Raw genomic sequence first — 18,292 nt, forward strand, 5'->3', positions numbered from 1 at the left:
TAATGGTTTAAAATAAAATAAGAAAAGTCTAGTTATTTCCATGCAGTGTCCAGAAAGAGGTGTTGTTCAGCTTGTAGGGCACCACAACTGCTTCCACCCACCTCCATCATCATCATATGAAATAACTTTTTGTCACAACAAAAAATAGTGGCTGGTAAAATATTTGAGTGGCTGGTAAAAAAAAATTTGTCAATTTGGACAAAATTTTTAATTTCCACCCCTGGATTCAGATACTTGAGACGTACGACACCATTACCCTGTATCTGTTCGATGCTGTGTGCATATACTCGTACTCCCGTACTTCCTGGCAGCATGATGTTCACCTGTCAGGTGTTAGAGGAGGAGTTAGCTAACAGCAGCAGGAAACGGCAGCCATGGCGTTGGTCTCACACGTCCCTCAGCTGGCGGCTAACGAGGACATTTTGGCACAGAGGAATGCAGCAGATTTGACAGTCAGATGGACGTTTTAATTCAACGTTAGCCTAATTCCATCTCAAAGATATTCACGGGCAGCTCAACCAGCCAATCAAAAGACTCCAACAGGATGTGCAGACCCACTGGAGTAGCATCCTGGGAATATACGGATCTGAGCTCGAGCTTCCAAACATCGTCAGTGGCTGGTTCTGGAAAAGACCGTTACTGCCCCGGCTCTGTTTGAGGAGTTAACACCAAAAGTAAGCTCATCTGGAATGTATATCGGTGCGTTCCTATAAAATTCATCTTGCCAAGTCCTACATCTGTCTGAGAATGTCTCTAAAATGAAAAGACTTCTTTAAATCCGTTGCCTCAGATGTAAAACTTCTGTTTCCTTTTAATGTTCCGAACCACCAAGCTATAATTGGACCGTTCCAGCTGTGTGAATGTGGGGCGCGTATGATCCGACGTGATGAAAGAATAATTGAAACATCTGAGGTTTCCAGAGACCTCGTTCAGTCCTCCGCGGAGCTGTAATCCACTCCAGGGTTGGGTTCTGCACCACACTGACCTTACCGTGATCGCTTGGCGAACGTGGTATTAATAGTGTGGGAAGTGGCACCTGGTGGCAGTTTGAGCTGCGGTTGGCATGGTAACCGATGTGCCTGAGCCCGGGTTTATTATTCAGTGCATCGTATAAAGGTATGATCCCATTAGAGGAAGAAGGAGAGGAAAAGACGTGTCAAATTTTCTGTATTTAAGGGACTGAACTTCCTTCACCAGAGTTTAAGAATAAATGATCCAGTTTCTTTCCAAGAAATAATCTGAAATCAGAAAATAGTTGAGGAACTTTTGTTTTAATGCGAGCTGTTGTCTGAAGTTTCTTCGTTTAAAGTCTCTGCGGCAGAAATAAGAGAGAGCCCTGATCTTTGACATCAACCAGAGATTCAACTAATTGACAAAAACGGGTCAATTTTGTGACCTGATGCTTTCACCCATGAATACATTCATAACGACACCTTCCACACACCCCTGTGTCCCGTTTCAGGTGTCCATGATCTCAGACGTCCTGATAAAAAGAGAAAAGCTCAGGTGAAAGACTTCCCACAGTTACTATTCATGAACTAGCTTTGCCCACGCAGAGCTCAACACAATAATACCTCCCCGCCTTCTCTCATTTATAATCCAAAGCACATCCAGCTACCTGACAATAAAGTTCCAACTCCACACTTTCCTCAGGGATCCATTAGCTCTCAGCTCGTGTAGCCATTACTTTCTTTTACCTTCATTTATTCAGACAGAATCTCAGTGAACTGATGGAGGATTTTAGCAGATGTTTGTTCAGTCCGATCCGTCCGCAGCCAGAAGACTAACGTTCAACATTAAAGGACAACTTGCTGCTTTGGTTCTTGTCAACATGCATCTTGGTGACTTCCTGTCTACAATGAAAAAGTCTAAAGTGAAATCAAAAACCCCTTTTCAGGGTCAATGAGCAGAAAGGATGTTTTATACACTTTTATTGTAAATAAAAAGGAGCATTTTCCCTTTTTTAAAGTAGTTTTTGGTCTCTGAGAGCTTATTTGCCTCCCAGCGTGGTGCCATAATAAAACAAACAAGATCAAACTCTTGTAATTATTCCCCTGATGCCGTTTTTGTGTACACTCACAGAGAAACTGGCTGGGTGATGCAGATTATTGGAACATTAATTTCAGGCTTGTTGAGAACTGAGGTGTATTTAAAAGATGATCGTCACAGAAAAAGAAGACTTTGTTCCTAAAAAGAACATTTGATGTCTCCAGCCTGATTGTGTTTTTTTATTTTTATTTTAGTGAGGAAGTATCTTTTTGCTGTCTATGATTTTTATTTCATAATTAAACAAACACAAGCAAAATGTTTCCGGCTGAAGGTAGATTTAAGAAACATCCGACAATCGATGATTTGGTTTACGTGTTTGGACCAAAGACCAACCTTCCCTGTCAGCTGGTTCCAGCACAAGTTTTAAGTCCCGCCCACTCCATTGCCCCTTTTCCACCGGCCCTAAAGGTCCCGGCTCCACTCTACTCGGCTTGCTATGGGCGCGTTTCCACCGGCATTTTTTTGAGGCCGGTCCCTGCTTTTTTGGTCCCTGCTTCGGAGTAGGGCCAGCCGGGCCGGCCCTGCTTCGTGGGCGGTGCAAGCTTAGCTCCTGTTCACTCATTGGTCGTGGGTGTGACCAGATCCGAGCATAAAGAGCGAAGGTAGGAATATAAACAACAGCGTTAGCTTACCCTGCAACGTTTCTGCCGTCTGTCCCCCACCTGAAGGCCTGTAAAGCCTGAAATCTCCGGCGGATAACATCTGTCCTACTCCGCGCAACAATCGCGGCATCCAGAGCGTTTCTTCCACTGCGCCTCTCTTCCTGAAGTCTCAGGAGAATCCCCATAAGTTTAAAAAACAGCAACAACACAGGGCCAACGTTGTCCATAGCACTTCCGCTGTTTACACAAATGACGCCAAGTTTCGGTAGCCCCGCCCCCCGCAACACGAGGAGGCGTTCCTCTGCTACCGCCCAAACTGGTCGGTGGAAATGTGACGCTTTTTTTTTTTTTTAGAGCCGGGCCGAGTAGAGCAGGGCTTCTGTAGTAGAGCCAGTGGAAAAGGAGCACATGTAAACAAACGTGACGAAGCTGGTGGTAAAATTTGAAAAACACACCTCAGATGGAGCAGCAACCAGCTGGGTGTCTGCTGTTTTTGGGGCTTTTAGTGTACAGTCTGCAGAAACAGGTGCCTAAAGATCTCCTGTAATTGGCTGAAGGGTCTGTGACCTCTGAACTCCGTCTGTTGCAGTTCGATTATCTTTGTTCTTCGCTTTAAAGTAACTGAAAACACACAGAACTTGTCTCCAACAGCATAAAGTTGCAACTTTAAATCATTTCCCACGTTGAGTTTTTCCTGTGTTAGTTATTTAGCTCCAGTATCACCTTTATGACCACACCTGTGTTGGTTTTCGCACGCCGCCGAAGGTGAAAGGGCAATAATGTTTTTGTCCCCGTCTGTTCGTTGAACCACCGGTCGGATTTTATTGAAACTAACGCAGTAATCGTTGCATGGACTTCTACAACTGATATTCTGTTATTATGACCTTTTATTCTGGTTTCTGTTTGTCGTAAATGTCACAGCAGTGTTTGTGCTTTCTGTGCAAAATTAAAAAGGTTCCCATCTTTTTTTTTTTTTCTGTCTGACCTCGACTCCGGTTTTATTGCCACTTAACAGCTGAGTTTATACCCGACTGTTAATGAGGACAAAAAGACAAAACGAGTTGTCCGCTGAGACTGTCCGTTTGTATTGAGGGTTTTTTTTGTGCGGTATCGATCCTCCACAACGTGACATTTCGTTATATTGGAGTGAGCGCAGCGCTAACAAGACAGCTGGGAGCGCTGAACTTTCTGAGTAATCCACTCCTCCGGGTGACCCCACACAGGAGCCGAGTGTCGGAAAAATAAAACTGCCCCCGTTTTTATTCTTTCGCTCCCATAATCGAACAGAGACGGAAGCAAACACTGTTTTTACTGGTTGTGTTATAGACTGGTGTCCTGACGATATGGCTGTGTGTTTATTTCAGTAACCAGTTAAAATGAAAGGAGGATTCTTTGTGCACTCTAAGAAATTAAATTTAAGGAGATGTGTCAAAAGGTTCAACTGAGCTATCAGCGAAATGTGAGTTATCTCAGAAAGTAATCATTGGGTGTAAAACTGAGTAACATTTGGAGTCTTTCCAATTCAAGATGGCTGCCTCAGTCAACGGCGGGTGATATGCATTCTTTGTGTGCTAGGACTTTGATTATTTGAAGCTTTGTCCTCACCAAATAATTCATGGATGCCAATGGATTAAAGAAAAAAAAGACTTTCTGGATTAATGGACATGTTAAAGTAAGGAGAGCACCTGTGGACAGACTTTATTTAGTAAAATCAATTTTACTTTTTAAACTAATTAGTTAAGTTGGATTTAATGAACTGTATTTAGTTGTTTTATTGGCTCATAATGTTGCTTTAATGCAACACCTGCTTATTTTCACTATTAAAAATTTGACTAAAAGCTTAAACTTCAAGATTAATAAGAATAATTGCATATATTTTGTGTAAACTATGAGTGTTGGGACGCTAATGCCTCTGCTTTGCTCGCCAAAGTTTTTATTAAATTGTGCAATCTGTTAGCGCTCAGAGAGTGTGTTGGGACGACTCTCAGCTACTACCACGCAGATTTTTAGTTCATTATCTGTAAAACTGAGCTGCAGCTGTTAGTTAGCTGTGGCAGCCATCTTGAACTGAGTCGACTCTGATCGTTAATTCGCTGTAGATATGATTACTTTCTGAGAGTTTCATGAAAATCTGTCCACCTGTTCATCAAATCTTTTGCTAACAGACACAAACACAGGCGATTACATGATCGCCCGCCTGTTAGGGCAGCAGGGGATTAAATTAGGGAGACTGAATTGGGGTGGGAATCTTTAGGCGTCTCATGATTCGGTTCAGAAACGATGTCAGGTTTGAGGAAAACCAGCAGGAGGCAGCTGGTCGGATGATGTTTATCCAAATCTGTTTACAAATGGAAACGATGGGAGTATTTTACATATACACTGATGTTTTAAAACTTCTAATTATCAGGCGTCTGACCGACAATCTGACTAATTTAACATTAAAAACACCATAGAGAAGTTTCTGCAGTGAGCATCGTGTTTATCTCTGTAATTTTCTCCATAAATCAAACTTTTCAGTCATTATTAAAGGCAGTCGTGTTATGATAAGTTCTGTTTCTGCTACAGCAGCTACGGTAGCTCTGCTGGGACATTACGCTGCTGACTTGAAGTGATAGCACAGATTAACACAATCAATTGTTGGTGTTTGAGAACGGATCCAGGATCGTCGTGTCTGCGGTGCTTTTAAAACTCACTGATCCTAATCTGAGCCCCGCACACTCAGGAACATGTTCAGTTACTTTCATTTGTTTTTCACATCATTGTTTCTTCTCCTGAATCTAAACACATGTTTGTGTACATCTTTAAGTTGTTTTTTGTTTAAATTTGACCTTCAGAACAGTGTCGAAGAACGTTAAAGTCCTTATCGCATCCCTCCAGTTCCTTATAATTCCAGTCTGTGTGGAGCAGGTCAGGATAGGGGTTGACTTTAATCTCTCCCGTGTCTCTGTTCACTTAATTATCTTCTCCTTTTCCCCTCTTATCTCTCTGCCCCTTTACTTCTCCTCTTCCTGCCTGTAAGCACCATATTGTCTGTTAGCGAGCAGATAAAAGCTCTCTGGCTGCGGAGCCGGGAGCGAGATATCGACCTCGGCATCATGAGCCCAGTAATTGGTGCATCCCGCACCGGCCTGGTGACAGCGTGACGGAGTTCCTCCATCACATAAATTAGCCGTCACTGCTGACTGATTGGAGGATCGGCGCTTTAGCACCAGTCTTCTCAGAATTGTTCCTGTACTTAAGATAAGGTCGACTTTTACTTTATTTCTTTCAGGATTTATACTCTGTGTAGCGTATCCTCAGAGGACCAGATGATCTGTAGTTAATGAAAACACAGCAAACAGCAGAGGTACAGGTATGGAAACAGACTTTAAGGATTTCAAACTGTTTAATTATACAGATATGGATCCAGAACAGCAATGTTGCCGAAAGCAGCTTTAGATCAGTGGTTCTCTAACTTTTTGTCCGTTTGGAGGAAGAAAAATTGTAGAAAAAAGTACAAAATCTAATTTTACACACATCTTTTTAAAAGGCTTCTTAGGTATTGAGTCAAAAAATGTGATTTTGTTGCTTTTTTCCCCATTAAAAACAAAGAATGAATTACAACTGAACTTTGCTAGAAGAATAAAAACTGACAGCTCCAGCTGCCTCTGATTATTCAAAAACTGAAAGAATTAAACAAAAAAAAAATCAGTCACCTTTTTGTTCTTTCGGCTGCTCCCTTCTTCAGGGGTCGCCACAGCGAGCGAACTCACAGGAAAGGTTTGGTCTTTGCTTTAAACTCTGTCCTTCCTGACGCACCCTGGGCTCGAACATGCAACCTCAGGATTAAAAACACCACGGCAGCCCTGAGAAATATAAAAATATAATGCTGCTAAAGACTTTATTTAGTCCATTTCTCCCACATGTATCTATAAAGAATATAAAGTGCAGGTATTTGGTGGAAATATTGAACCTCATATCATTTTATCACAGTTTTATTAATGTTTAATTTGTCACTAATATTCTTCTTAAAAGTGATTTTTCTGCTTCGTTGTAATCATCAGGTTTTCTTTTTAAAAACTCAAGTGGTTAACGAGGCTGGAGCGTAATGTTTCAGTGAATATTACTGATTATATTAAACTTCCTGCTGTCAGCTCAGAGTTAAACACCGTTCACTGTAACTCCAACAGCAAAACGTCTTCCATCTTCTTGATTTAAGGCTGTATTTGTTTTCTTTCCACGCTGGTGTAAACACATGTGGAACAACATATGTTCAGCCACCGACTGTTCCACTCCAGTCCAGCAGTGGGAGCTGTGTTTTCCCTCCTCCACCGTTTGTTCCTGAATGAAAGAGACGCCTCTTCCAGCCAACAGCTTTTCCTCGATGAAGGGGAGATGAACCCTTCCCTCTCCACTCGTCATCACTTCTGTCCGGGTCGTGAACCGGCTGAGCAGTTCAGGAGTGGATCCACTCTGTCCACCGCCTGTCAAAAAGACGAGTCAAACAAACGTTGACATTCACTCTGACAGGACTGGTCACATCACCTTGTGTCTCTCTTAGGGGTCGCGCCCCCCAGTTTGAGAACCATTGCTTCAGATCCAGGATTTCAAGAGATGAGTTTGTGAGGCTTCACTGGTGTCCGATTAGAGAATCCATATTTGACTGAAATGCAGACCCTCCAGGATTTCGCGATGTTGCGATCGCAACTTTTAACGCAACTTTAAGCCAATATTTATTGTTTCTGAAGTGATTTGCCACCGTTTCTGTGGTCTAGTCTCTTCTTTGTGGGTTTGTGTAGCGTGGAATACAAAATAACCCCAAATAACTCATGAAGAAGACACGTGACATCACTTCCTGTTAACATCAGAATGCCGGGAGCGTGCAGGAGCAGCGACCGAAGCCAAAATGTGCGCTAATGCTTCACATTTGCCCACAAAGATTTCAGCAAACCAGTTTCCTCCCCAGCTGCAGCTGTTTTGCACGTCCTGCAGTGAAATCATGGAACATAAACGCATCGACAAACACTTTGTGTCTGCAAAACATGTGAGGAGAGCTGCAGACCAGGGACAATCCAGAAATGCTCATGAATGTCAGTTTAGAAGCTATCAAAGTTCTCAAATAAAGAATGTCAATGTTTGTTGGTAATTATCTTACACAACTAGGAAGTATTTTTGGTTTATATATTAAAAGTTATGGTTCTTTATTGATTTTAGTAAAAAAAAAAAGAAGCAACTTTTAGGAAAATGCTCCGCGAAATCAGGCATTTTAGCCGCAACAATCACAAAAAATGCCTGTGAAATCCTGGAGGGACCGGAAATGCGTCGAAAACAATTAGTTAAACAATTTGTCAGCCATCTCCGGGGGCAGGCCCTTTATCAGCCCGTTAGTTTTAAACTTATCATCTTATGTGATGCAACATGTTGTGTCTGTGCAATTTACAGCCCACAGTTCAGCTGCTGAGCAGATTTATCATCTCCGCTCAGCATCAGGACCGTTTACCTGCTGCAGGAAGTGAATTACCAGACTGAGAGCGCGAAGAGGTTTGACCAGCGGCGTAAACGTGCAGAGATAAATTTGCTGCAAGACACGCAGGTGTGTGTGAGGGCTTCAACGATCAATATTTACAGTTTCCATTATAGGTGGAAGAAATGGATTGTTTGAAGAAGTGAAGGGCGCTCATTCTTTTGCATCATCTCTCCCACACACGTCCTCTGTTGATACAGTACATAAATTCCTTCCACATATCTGAAAAATCACACTCTCCTGTCCTATGGCTCCATTCTCCAGCTTCAGCGATTCCTGGTGATTTATTCTGAGTCCTGGAAGGTTTATCTTTATTCAGGGCGCCTCCGGGCAAGGCCGAGAACTCCAAGGTCGTTCATCAGTTCTGTGCAGCCTGCATGCCCTTGCCCCCAGCCAGCTATTACTGTCGCCCTTAAAAAAAAAAAAAAAAAACACTTCATGATGCAGTGCACTTTGTGTTTGTTTTTATTTTCTTGGTGCAGCAGATTCACAAGCAGCCCTGAAAGATTAATGATTAAATTACAGAATCAGATACCCAGCAGCAGATAGATGGAAACTCCTTAAATAGACAAGATGGTGGAAGAAAGGGATCGTTTGGAAGGCTTCCTGTTGTCATCGAACACAGAAAAGGAAGGAAATATTCCCCTGAGTGGAAGGTTTTTTTTGGTTTATTTGGATTATTGATCTTGGCCATCAGATTTGGGTGGTTTGGATATTTTAATCTTTCCTGGATATGTGATTATTTATGGCAAAGACCTGTTTGCTGGGAGTTAAATTCAGAAAGTAAGACTATTTTCTAAATAATTATGCACACAGAAGTCACATTAGGTTTTGTATTTGCTCCTTAATAGACCATTTAAAATGATCTTTCTGCTCAATTACTACCTGATTTTTGTAGTTTTCTTATATAAAACATTTGAAACCAGGCTCCTTATTTCTCACTCTGGGACAGCTTGCCCAGTAGTTGTTTACGATGAGTGGAACGGAGCCCAAAGTTCGGTTCAGTTTTCAGTTCAGCTGGATTTTATTCTCAGGACGTTGTGTAGGTGTGGAAAACTGAAGGAATGAAGCGGCATCGCGGCAGTCATTCCTAAATGTCGACCCGGCTGTGTTAAAGTTTGTTTCAGCCTGAAGTTGCCTCTCCTGATGTTCATGTTGTCATCTGATGTGTGAACCTGTTGTTTGTCTCTTCCTGTTGGGGGGAAAAAACAGACGGTTTCATATAACAGAGTTAAAGTTGTTTTCAGCTCCTCTGTTTGGGTTTATTTTCAGCTCTCTGAAGAACAAATCGACGGCGCTGCCAGCGGGTACAGGGAGCATTAAGTGGACTAGAAAATAGTTGATTGATGCAGCAACCAAAGCATAGATCACACGTGTCAAACTCAAGGCCCGCGGGCCAGATCTGGCCCTCTGTAACATCTCATTCGGCCCTCCAGTCTGAGACAGATCGAGTCTCTGGTTCTTATTTTGCTTAAAAAAACTGAGCCTAATTAGTGAAGTTTTCTCTTGACAGTGACTTAGAAGCCAACAATATATAGTTTTAATTTCTGTATGATCAGGTTTTTGTCGATGGCTTTTTAAAAAAAATCTGTTTTAATGTTAAAAAATTCATTTAAAAGCTGAGTGAGGCGTAAGAAATGACAGCTAATGATGAGCTTTTTGAAGTTTGATCTATTTGTCTGTGTTCATTAAAGTCTGTTTGCTCTAAATTCTGTATAATCTGTAACTGGGAAAAGGTCATTCATATTTCTATATTAATGATTTGACATAATACATCTAAAACCAATTAATTTATGTAATTTTTAATAAATATTGATTGTGATTGGCCCTTGGCTAGGACCAAATATTTAATTTTGGCCCCCTTGCATCACTGGGTTTGACCCCCCTGGCATAGAGCTACAACAGATAGAACGTGGCTTGTAGACGGTGGTCTGGTCTCTTCTTTAGCAGATCTGCTCTCAGCCTTGGCAGCTGAACCAAAAGGCCTGACCTGAACTGAGACCATTCCATCCAGAGTCGATATAAAACACTGTAGCATAAATACTTTGGCTCATGGTCATTATATTCACCCAGGAAATCTATTCTCTGAATATTTCTGCTTTTCGCTGAAGCTCAAAAACATTTTTTGATTTTTCAAACTGAAGGTTCGTGTTGTTATAATTTATGATCGGGTTGGTTTGTTTTTTGTTGCTGTTTTAAAATAAAATTGACTTTTTTTTAATTAAACCTGGTCAGATGCTTTTAAGCCTTTTATAAAAGTGTTTTTTTGTTGCTTCTTGTTTGAAAATCAGACGTTCTTCTGATAATTGTTGTTTTTATTCTGTTGCAGCACAGCAACATACGTCTTTTGTTTGGGCGACCCTGTGTGTGTGTGTGTGTGTGTGTGTGTTGTATGACTTTATTTGTGTGGACAGTTTTGGGTTTTTTGGATTTAGCAGCCTTATTGTCATATTTAAAGTGAGGATAAGAGGCTGTAAAGATCTTTTTGTTATTTTTGATCACAAAGCAAACTTTCCTTTTCTGTGAACAAGTTTGAGACTTTAGTCAAAAAGAACAAGAGCTTCTGTTAAATTGTGTAAACTATAATTTAACCCTCGAGGATTTATTCCAGCTGTTGCTTGTTTTTCTTTTTGCTTGCTCAGATTTTTATCTGTGCTTCTCACACACATAATATTACTATAATTACACTTTTAGATAATAAAACTTCAAAGAAAACAAAATTTTCTGTAAACGATCTCGACTCAAATGAAATCTGCTGCTGTTCAGTAATATGAAGTAAAATTATATTAAAAAAGAATAAGTGTTTGTTTTAGCCAAATATCCAGTCATTTAGTCTCAATTATGAAACAAACTTGTAGTTTTCTGAGACAGAGTGCTTCATTCATTTTGAATTCATGTTTATATTTTTGGACTGACGCTGGATGTCATCAGACGGTTTTTAGTTTTCTCGTCTCGGTGTTTGGGTTGTAAGCGTGTTCCTGTGTGCGTTCAGGGCGTGACTTACTGCGGCGAGAGCTCTGCCAGCAGTCTGACCATGGCGAACGTTCCCTGGCACCAGGAGGTGGTCGCCTTCGTCCAGCAGCTGGCCGACATGCTGCCTCAGTACGAGATCGCCTGCGAGCACGAGCACTCCAACTGTTTGCTCATCGCCCACACCAAGGTAGGAAGGGTTGGATATCTGAAGCCATTTATACGTAATGTTTTCACTCTCCTGTCCATTTATTTCCCCCTCTGATGCCAGCAGAAACACAATATTTGACTCCTTTCTCCTCTGCAGCTCATATATGACAGCGGCTGTTTGTGCAGCTGATTATAAGCACCTTTTTGCAGACCTTTCATAAAATATTCACTCTTTCATTTTGTGTCTACACAGTTTGTTTAAGCTATGCTGCTTTGGTGAAAACTTTCTTTTAAAGTTGCAGTTCCTGCACCTCGTATTATCCTTCCCCCACTTTTTCTGTTTCTTCTGCATCCAAATCAACAAATGCACATAAAGTCCAGCTGTTGTTGACATCATCAGTGATGTTTTGTGTTTGTGTGCAGCCAGGAGCGGTGGATGAAGGCCCGCTTCTTGAGGAGTTTTATAAAATAAGCAGGGGTTCTGTCGTCGCTCTGTGATGGCGCTGCATATCTGTAAGGACGTGTAAACGGCACATAGAAAGCAGAGATCATATTCAGGAATTCTGCGTTGGATTGCATGTGTTCGTGCACAAAGGACCTCCTCTGCAGCTCATTAAAGAGGCCGAGCTGCTGGTTAAAACATCACTGTTTTGTTCTCTAACCGCCTCACAGCTTTGATTTGTTCCTCACAGAGCTGATCTGTTAACCAGGAGCCCAGCTGAATAAATATCATCCTCTCTCATTACCAGAAACATTAATTCCCAATAGGCGCTGCTTTCACAGCCTCATTAGCGATGCGGCAGGCAGCTTTCCTGGAAAGTCCCCGACGCTGCAGCTCTTTAACTCTGCAAATAAGTGTTAGTCCTTCATGAACACACGCTGCATCATTTATAGCTACTGTTGTTAAAAATAAAAGGCGTGTATTCTTTCATCCTCACATTAATAACTGATGTGTGTCACAGCTGAAGCACACTGGGGACAAATCTGAGAATCTTAAAGAGGCGAACAAAGGAAAGCATCCGTGGAGCTGAAGAGACCTTCAGTCGTCTTCACTGCATTTTACTTCATTTGTGGCCCATCAGAAAGGTTCTGACATGTCAGCAGGAAGTGTTGTAAAGATCAAACTTTGCTGTAAAGTTTGATGTCAGATAACATTTTCCCTGTTTCCAGAGTCAGGCTGACATTACTGCTCCTCTAACAGCAGAAATCCAGCTGCTCGCTTTTTAAACTCTGCTTCAGTTTTCCCTCCCCTCTCACCCGAGATCAGCACATAAAGAGCTAAAACCTGCACAGTATATCAAACATTTATTGTCATTTCAGTATCACAGAGTTTTAGGAACGATGAGGAACAGAAGCCTAAAATATAAAAACAACTGCATCTAATCAAGTTTCATAAATAAACAGTTTAACCCCAATTCTGAAGAAGTTGGGATGTAGTTCAAAAGTAAATAAAACCCCATGAACCCAGATTTTATTCTCAATGGAACAAAGCAAACATATCAGATGTTTAAACTATTTAAAAAAGGTAATTTAAAATTTTATGGCAGCAACACATCTAAAAAAAGTTGTTCCAGAGGCAACAAAAGGCTGTAAAAGTGAGCGGGACGAATGAGAAACATCTGGAGGAGCTTTTAGTAACTAATGAGGTTAATTGTCAGCAGGTCAGTGAGAGGAGTGGAGATAAAAAGAGGATTTAGAGGCTGAATCTAAAGAAGGAAAGATGGGCAGAGGTTCACCAGGCTGAGAGAAACTGTCTGAAAACAGGAATAATTTCATCTCCAGTTCATAAAATCATCAACAGATCTGAAGAATCTGCAGAAACCTCTGAGGTCAAAGGTCAAGGCTGGTTCTGGTTCTGTTCTGTAAACACAGCTCACCGTGCCGTCCACAGATGCTGCTTAAAGCTCTATCAGGCAAAGAAGAAGCCAGATGTGAACAGATGTGTCTCCTCTGGACCAAAGCTCATTTAAACATGGACTGAAGTGCACGTTTTACTCAACACCCGAACTTGTTTTGGAACTGGGGTCGTACCCAGAACTGTAGTTCATGTAGTAAAAACAAGAAACTGTTGTAAGTAAGGTAAAAGCTAAACTCTAATGATAAATTCCACACTGACCACCTTATTCCTGCCTTTTTGCTTCAGTTTAAGGTGGACGGGGAGTGGCGGACCTGGATCGACTACGACCGTTTCCAGGAGCTGGTTCAGGCTCACGAGGACAGCGGAGGACAGCAGAGCTTCTCAGCCTTGGACTACATGGCCCGGACCCCCAGCTGGGCTCTGTTTGGAGCTCGGGAGCAGGGTTTTGATCCTGCCGACACACGTTTTCAGCGCCGCAACAGAACCAAGGACATCTCCGGCTGCTGATCCCGGAGACGAGAACAAAGAGGATGAAGGAATGAAGCAAGCAGGGACGCTGCTTTGGGTTTATGGTTCATTAATTCTCCAGAACTTTTGTCCTTTTTTGTTATCATCTCAGGACTGGGCTTCAAGGTTTACACTGCGTCTGTAGAACCGATCGTTTGACTTTTCCATCATTAATGTTGGGTCTGGTGTCACCTCGTTAAGGCAATCATTTTATTTAGTTTAAAGCTGACATTCAGGCTGATTTCAGCACCTAACAGTGTCCTCCTGGTGGATTCTCTCCTTTCTGTCAGCTTCGTTGTGTTTTATCGGCCTGGATGTTAGAAAAAACAGGTGGGTCTTTATTTTTAATAAGTTTGATCAGATTACGACAAAAGAAATGTTTTGTTTTTTTTTTTAAAAGAAAGGTCACGTTGAATCACTGTTTTTGTTAAGCTTGTAAAAAATCATCCTTAAACAGTCAGAAAAGGTTTGAATCCTTTAATGAGGTGAAAACATGAAGCTGAACTGAAGATTAATCCCATTTATTGTAATCTTCTTTAGGTGCCACGTCATTAAAATCTCTTTATTACCTCAGTTTGTTTAAATTCATGAGTTGTGCCTGGTTTTTATCATCCTTCTGTAGATATTTCACTGGAATAAATCAGTTTCATTCATTTATTTTCTGATTTCTGAACTCAGACCCATCCTGCAACACTTCCTGTTGTCCTCCTGGTAACAAAGTTGACATTTTAAAAATAATTTTTAAACAGATTCTGATGTTTCACGGCAGGAAGCTGCTTTGCTGTGACACAACTTTCATTATGTGAAACATTCTGCTAAATAATAAACAGCTCCTGAATAAAAACAGGTTTAAAACGTCCAGCTTTAAATTACCTCTTCATTATTTGCAGGCATTTCCAGCTGAATTCATCTTTTTTTCTGAGTTTTAAAAGAAATGAGCGATGAGAGATAGCTCCTGAATGTACTTCCTGTGGCGTTTTATAGATTTCTTCATCTTTTTCTTATTATGTTTTAAACATCACACTTGTAGACTGAAGAAGAATCAATTTTTAATGACACACTTGGTGCCGGCATCACCTTCAGCAGAAGGAAACAACAGAAGTGGCACAAAAATAAGGAATAAAGTGAGTTTCTGGTCGGTTTCAGAGAAACTGAGTCTCGGGTTCAACAGGAACCAAACTCAACGGTTCCTGCATTCTCCTCCGATCCACAGTTACTTATTGTAGGTATTTTAGTCATTATGGTGTAAATAATAATATTCTACGCATTCTATGTCTAACCTCCAACGTTAAGAACATACTTTTGTTGAACTGCTGCGGATCCACGTGTTTAAAGTAACATTTAGAGCTCAGTTTGGAGATGTAGTTTCTCTTCATATTTAATCATTCTTGTGATATTCAAACCACCACAGAGCCTTTTGTTGTCCTGAGTTTTTACATTGACTCATTTTATCGTTTTTCTGGGAGTCCTCTGAACAAAAGCTACATTTTTTACAGTATTTGTGTTGCTGTCACTGAATATCTGAATGCAGGAATAGTTATCATCTACTGCTGTCTTTGGAGGCGTGCACAGCCAGAGAAAAGTCCTCGGAGGGAAGTTTGGTGTTGGAACAGCAGCCCTCTGAGTTTTTATCCTTCATCTGAAGCTGTGAGGAGGATCAGAGGAAACGTTTGTTCAGTGACGCTTTCAGGTGCGTCTGCAAGCGTTCCCAGCGGCAGCGGGTTTGTGAAGGTGATAATTGATCTTGCAGCTGATTGTCTTTTGGGGACGAGCGTTCAGAAAGAGTCACTTCTTCTCATGGTGAGCAAACGGAGGACAGAGTGATACAAGATGGCCACAGCAGCTAATCAACATTAGGACAACTCAAAAGTGGCTTTGACTCCATCAGTTTGGCAGATATTAGAATAAAATTTGATGCGGTGGTAGCTGAGTCGACCTCAACATGTTTCACCAACACGGCTACATCTCAGCGTCAGATGATCTGAGTCTGAAAGCGGCGGGCGATATGCATTCCTTCCTTTCAGGCCGTTAGTCACAGGTGTGCCTCAAACCTGTAAGTTTGTGAAGAACATTATTGTTCTTTTAATTTTCTTAATTAAAACATTTCTGCCTGAATCATGAAAGCTCACAGAGATCTGCCTGTTTGTTTGTTTGTTTGTTGTTGGTTTTTTTATATATTGGGATGAATTTATGTTCCCAGAGAAGAGAAAGCAGAAAAATAACAGAATTTTGTATTTTAGTGTGGTTTTCCACCTCATCTGCTTAAAATACTCAGAATATTAATAAATGCTGCACAGATAATCAGTCATCTGATTCATGTAAGTGAATTACTGATTCATTCGTGGTGTAAGAATCACCTCTGATTATCCAAAGCAGGAAATGATTCTTTACACTCCGAGTCGGTTTGACCTGCTCCATCTGTAAGAATTATTTTGTTTTTTTTTCTTTTCACACTTCTTACAGAGCAGCGGCTCGAATGTTGTGTCAACAAATAAACAGACTTCACCTCCTGCTTTGTGGGAGTTCATTAATGGATTCTGCTCGAAAGGCAGCAGAATATCTGCGGCGATGTTTTCCTGTGACTGAGGAGCTGCAGGGACGCCTCTGCTTACATCATTTGCTAATCCCTTCTTCAAGCAAAGTGACTCAATTAAGCAAACGAGCGTCTAATGAAGGCACGGCCCTGCAGACGGATGCTTTGTTTGCAGGGAGGGTTAGCTTCCTCCCGGCGGGATGACAGCTGACTGGTGCGACGCGATGAATCAGAGAGAAATGTGTTAAAATGCATCCGTGGCACAGAGAGATTAGGGCAGATATGTGCTAATTGCCTTTCATTCACTCTGCTACAGGACCACTCCATTTTACACCATCAGAAAGCATTTTGAAGGTTAAACCTTTTAGGCTTTTGTGCATTTTCTGAAATCAGCATTTATTATTTTTATGTAGACATTTAATTATTTCTCTGAAACAGATCTGCAGGGTTTGTCTCAACTTTGCTTTTTGTCCTAAAATTTAACTTTATTTACAAAAACATTGGTCTGTTTGAAATCTGCTTCAGCTGATTTGATCTGTTTTTGTCATATTAATCTTCAGCTGTTCTCTTTAGCTTATAGCTCCAGTTCTGTTTCATCTTCAGCTTTCACTCTCTGTTTCTCTTTGTAATAATCAACCTTGTGAATAAATATTGCATCAAATCAGAGGAAACAGCAGCTCTTTCTGTTCTGTTTTCACATCACTGACAGAGTCCTCTTTTAATCACGATGAAACATGCATTTAAAAGTGGTTTAGCTGCTCGTCTGCAGCAGCAGGACCTCTGAGTCCATGAGCTGAAATAAACAATGCAGACCCTAATCCGCCTATCCCATCATCACGCTGCAGCAGCTTTGGACACATAATCAGTCTGCATTAAAAACCAGTTGCTGCTGTTTGTACACTGGATATTTAATCCTGTCTGATGATTTCTTCTGGCTGCAGTGATGATTACCACTAGTTAAGGGCTCTAATGAGTTTAACAGACATGTAGCTGCTCACACGCTCCGATTCCAGATGTTTGAAATTAGTTTCTGCAGTGATAAGTGATGCAGAGTTCATATCTTTGTACTTCATCTGCACCATGTGAAATCCTTCATGCATAAGAAAACACATTTATACCAAGAGTAAAAGGTATTTCACACTGTAGACCTGAGTGAAACGAAGGCAGCACGCCTGTGTGAACTCGTGCATGTTTTCTCTGTAACCTTTAAGTCTCGCTGTGAGTTTGGAGGGGATGAGTGATGAATGAGGGACCGGTTACCTCAGTGAGCATCTGCATCCGTCTCCCCATCAGGCGGAAACAACAACACTAAATCAGGATGGAAACTGGCCGGGACAAATACGAGTGTTTTCTTTTCTAAAGTATAACTTTTAACTGTGCAGAGCTCAAGTTTGGAGGCTTTAAAGAGGTTTTAAAGCTTTTTCTGTTTTATGTGGTGTGTGTGTTAATAAAATATCTCATGAACCACCGGAGTAGTTTTAATGTAAATCTACAGCTGATTAACTTATGAATTCAAGATGGTGGCCACAGCTGCTTGATGTTAGCCTCATAAATATAACTATAACTCAGCTAATTTTACAGAAGTGTGATCGTATCACATGAGATATGATGATGTTGTTTTCATGGTTTGACCAAAGTGGCTGGAGATGATCTTAGTCTAAAACTCTGGCATGAAAGGTGGCGGGCGATATGCATTCCTTCAGTTTAATTAACTGAGAATAAAAATGTGCATCATGTTACAACGCTCAGCTGCAGCAGTGGCTCGCTGCATTCAGCTTTGTGTCAGTAAACCAATAAACCAGAGGAGCTTTTATTCAAACAGGGCAGAAAAACCTCTCATCGATCGCCGTCTGAAAGCAGAAAACAAAAACATAAAAATATCATCTGGAGACGTTAGTCTGCATCCAGATTTACTCAGAGTCACAAACAGTTATGTGCAGAAAACTAATAAAGCTATAAACTCAGTTTTACCTTCCTGTCAGAGTGTTTGTTAAGCAGTTAGAGGCAACAAAAATAAGTTTAAACTGAGAATAAAAACTCTGAACAATGAAAAAGGTGGCATCCTTAAAGGGTTAGGGTTGCTGAAGTTGAAACAAAGATCCTGTGTGATCTGTTAGCTC

General features: G+C 41.2%; 1 protein-coding gene across 1 annotated transcript in view; it reads left to right on the plus strand.

Moving 5' to 3' along the window:
* tyw1 (tRNA-yW synthesizing protein 1 homolog (S. cerevisiae)) overlaps positions 1-14,483 on the plus strand; it is a 34,969-nt gene extending 20,486 nt beyond the window's left edge. The window contains exons 15-16 of the mRNA XM_017437162.3: positions 11,147-11,314; positions 13,418-14,483. Coding sequence (XP_017292651.1) covers positions 11,147-11,314; positions 13,418-13,639 — 390 coding nt within the window. The 3' untranslated portion in view covers positions 13,640-14,483. The remainder of the gene's footprint in view (positions 1-11,146; positions 11,315-13,417) is intronic.
* Positions 14,484-18,292: the final 3,809 nt, after the last annotated feature.

Source organism: Kryptolebias marmoratus, linkage group LG2 (genome assembly GCF_001649575.2).
Source record: "Kryptolebias marmoratus isolate JLee-2015 linkage group LG2, ASM164957v2, whole genome shotgun sequence".
Taxonomy (NCBI): Eukaryota; Metazoa; Chordata; class Actinopteri; order Cyprinodontiformes; family Rivulidae; genus Kryptolebias; species Kryptolebias marmoratus.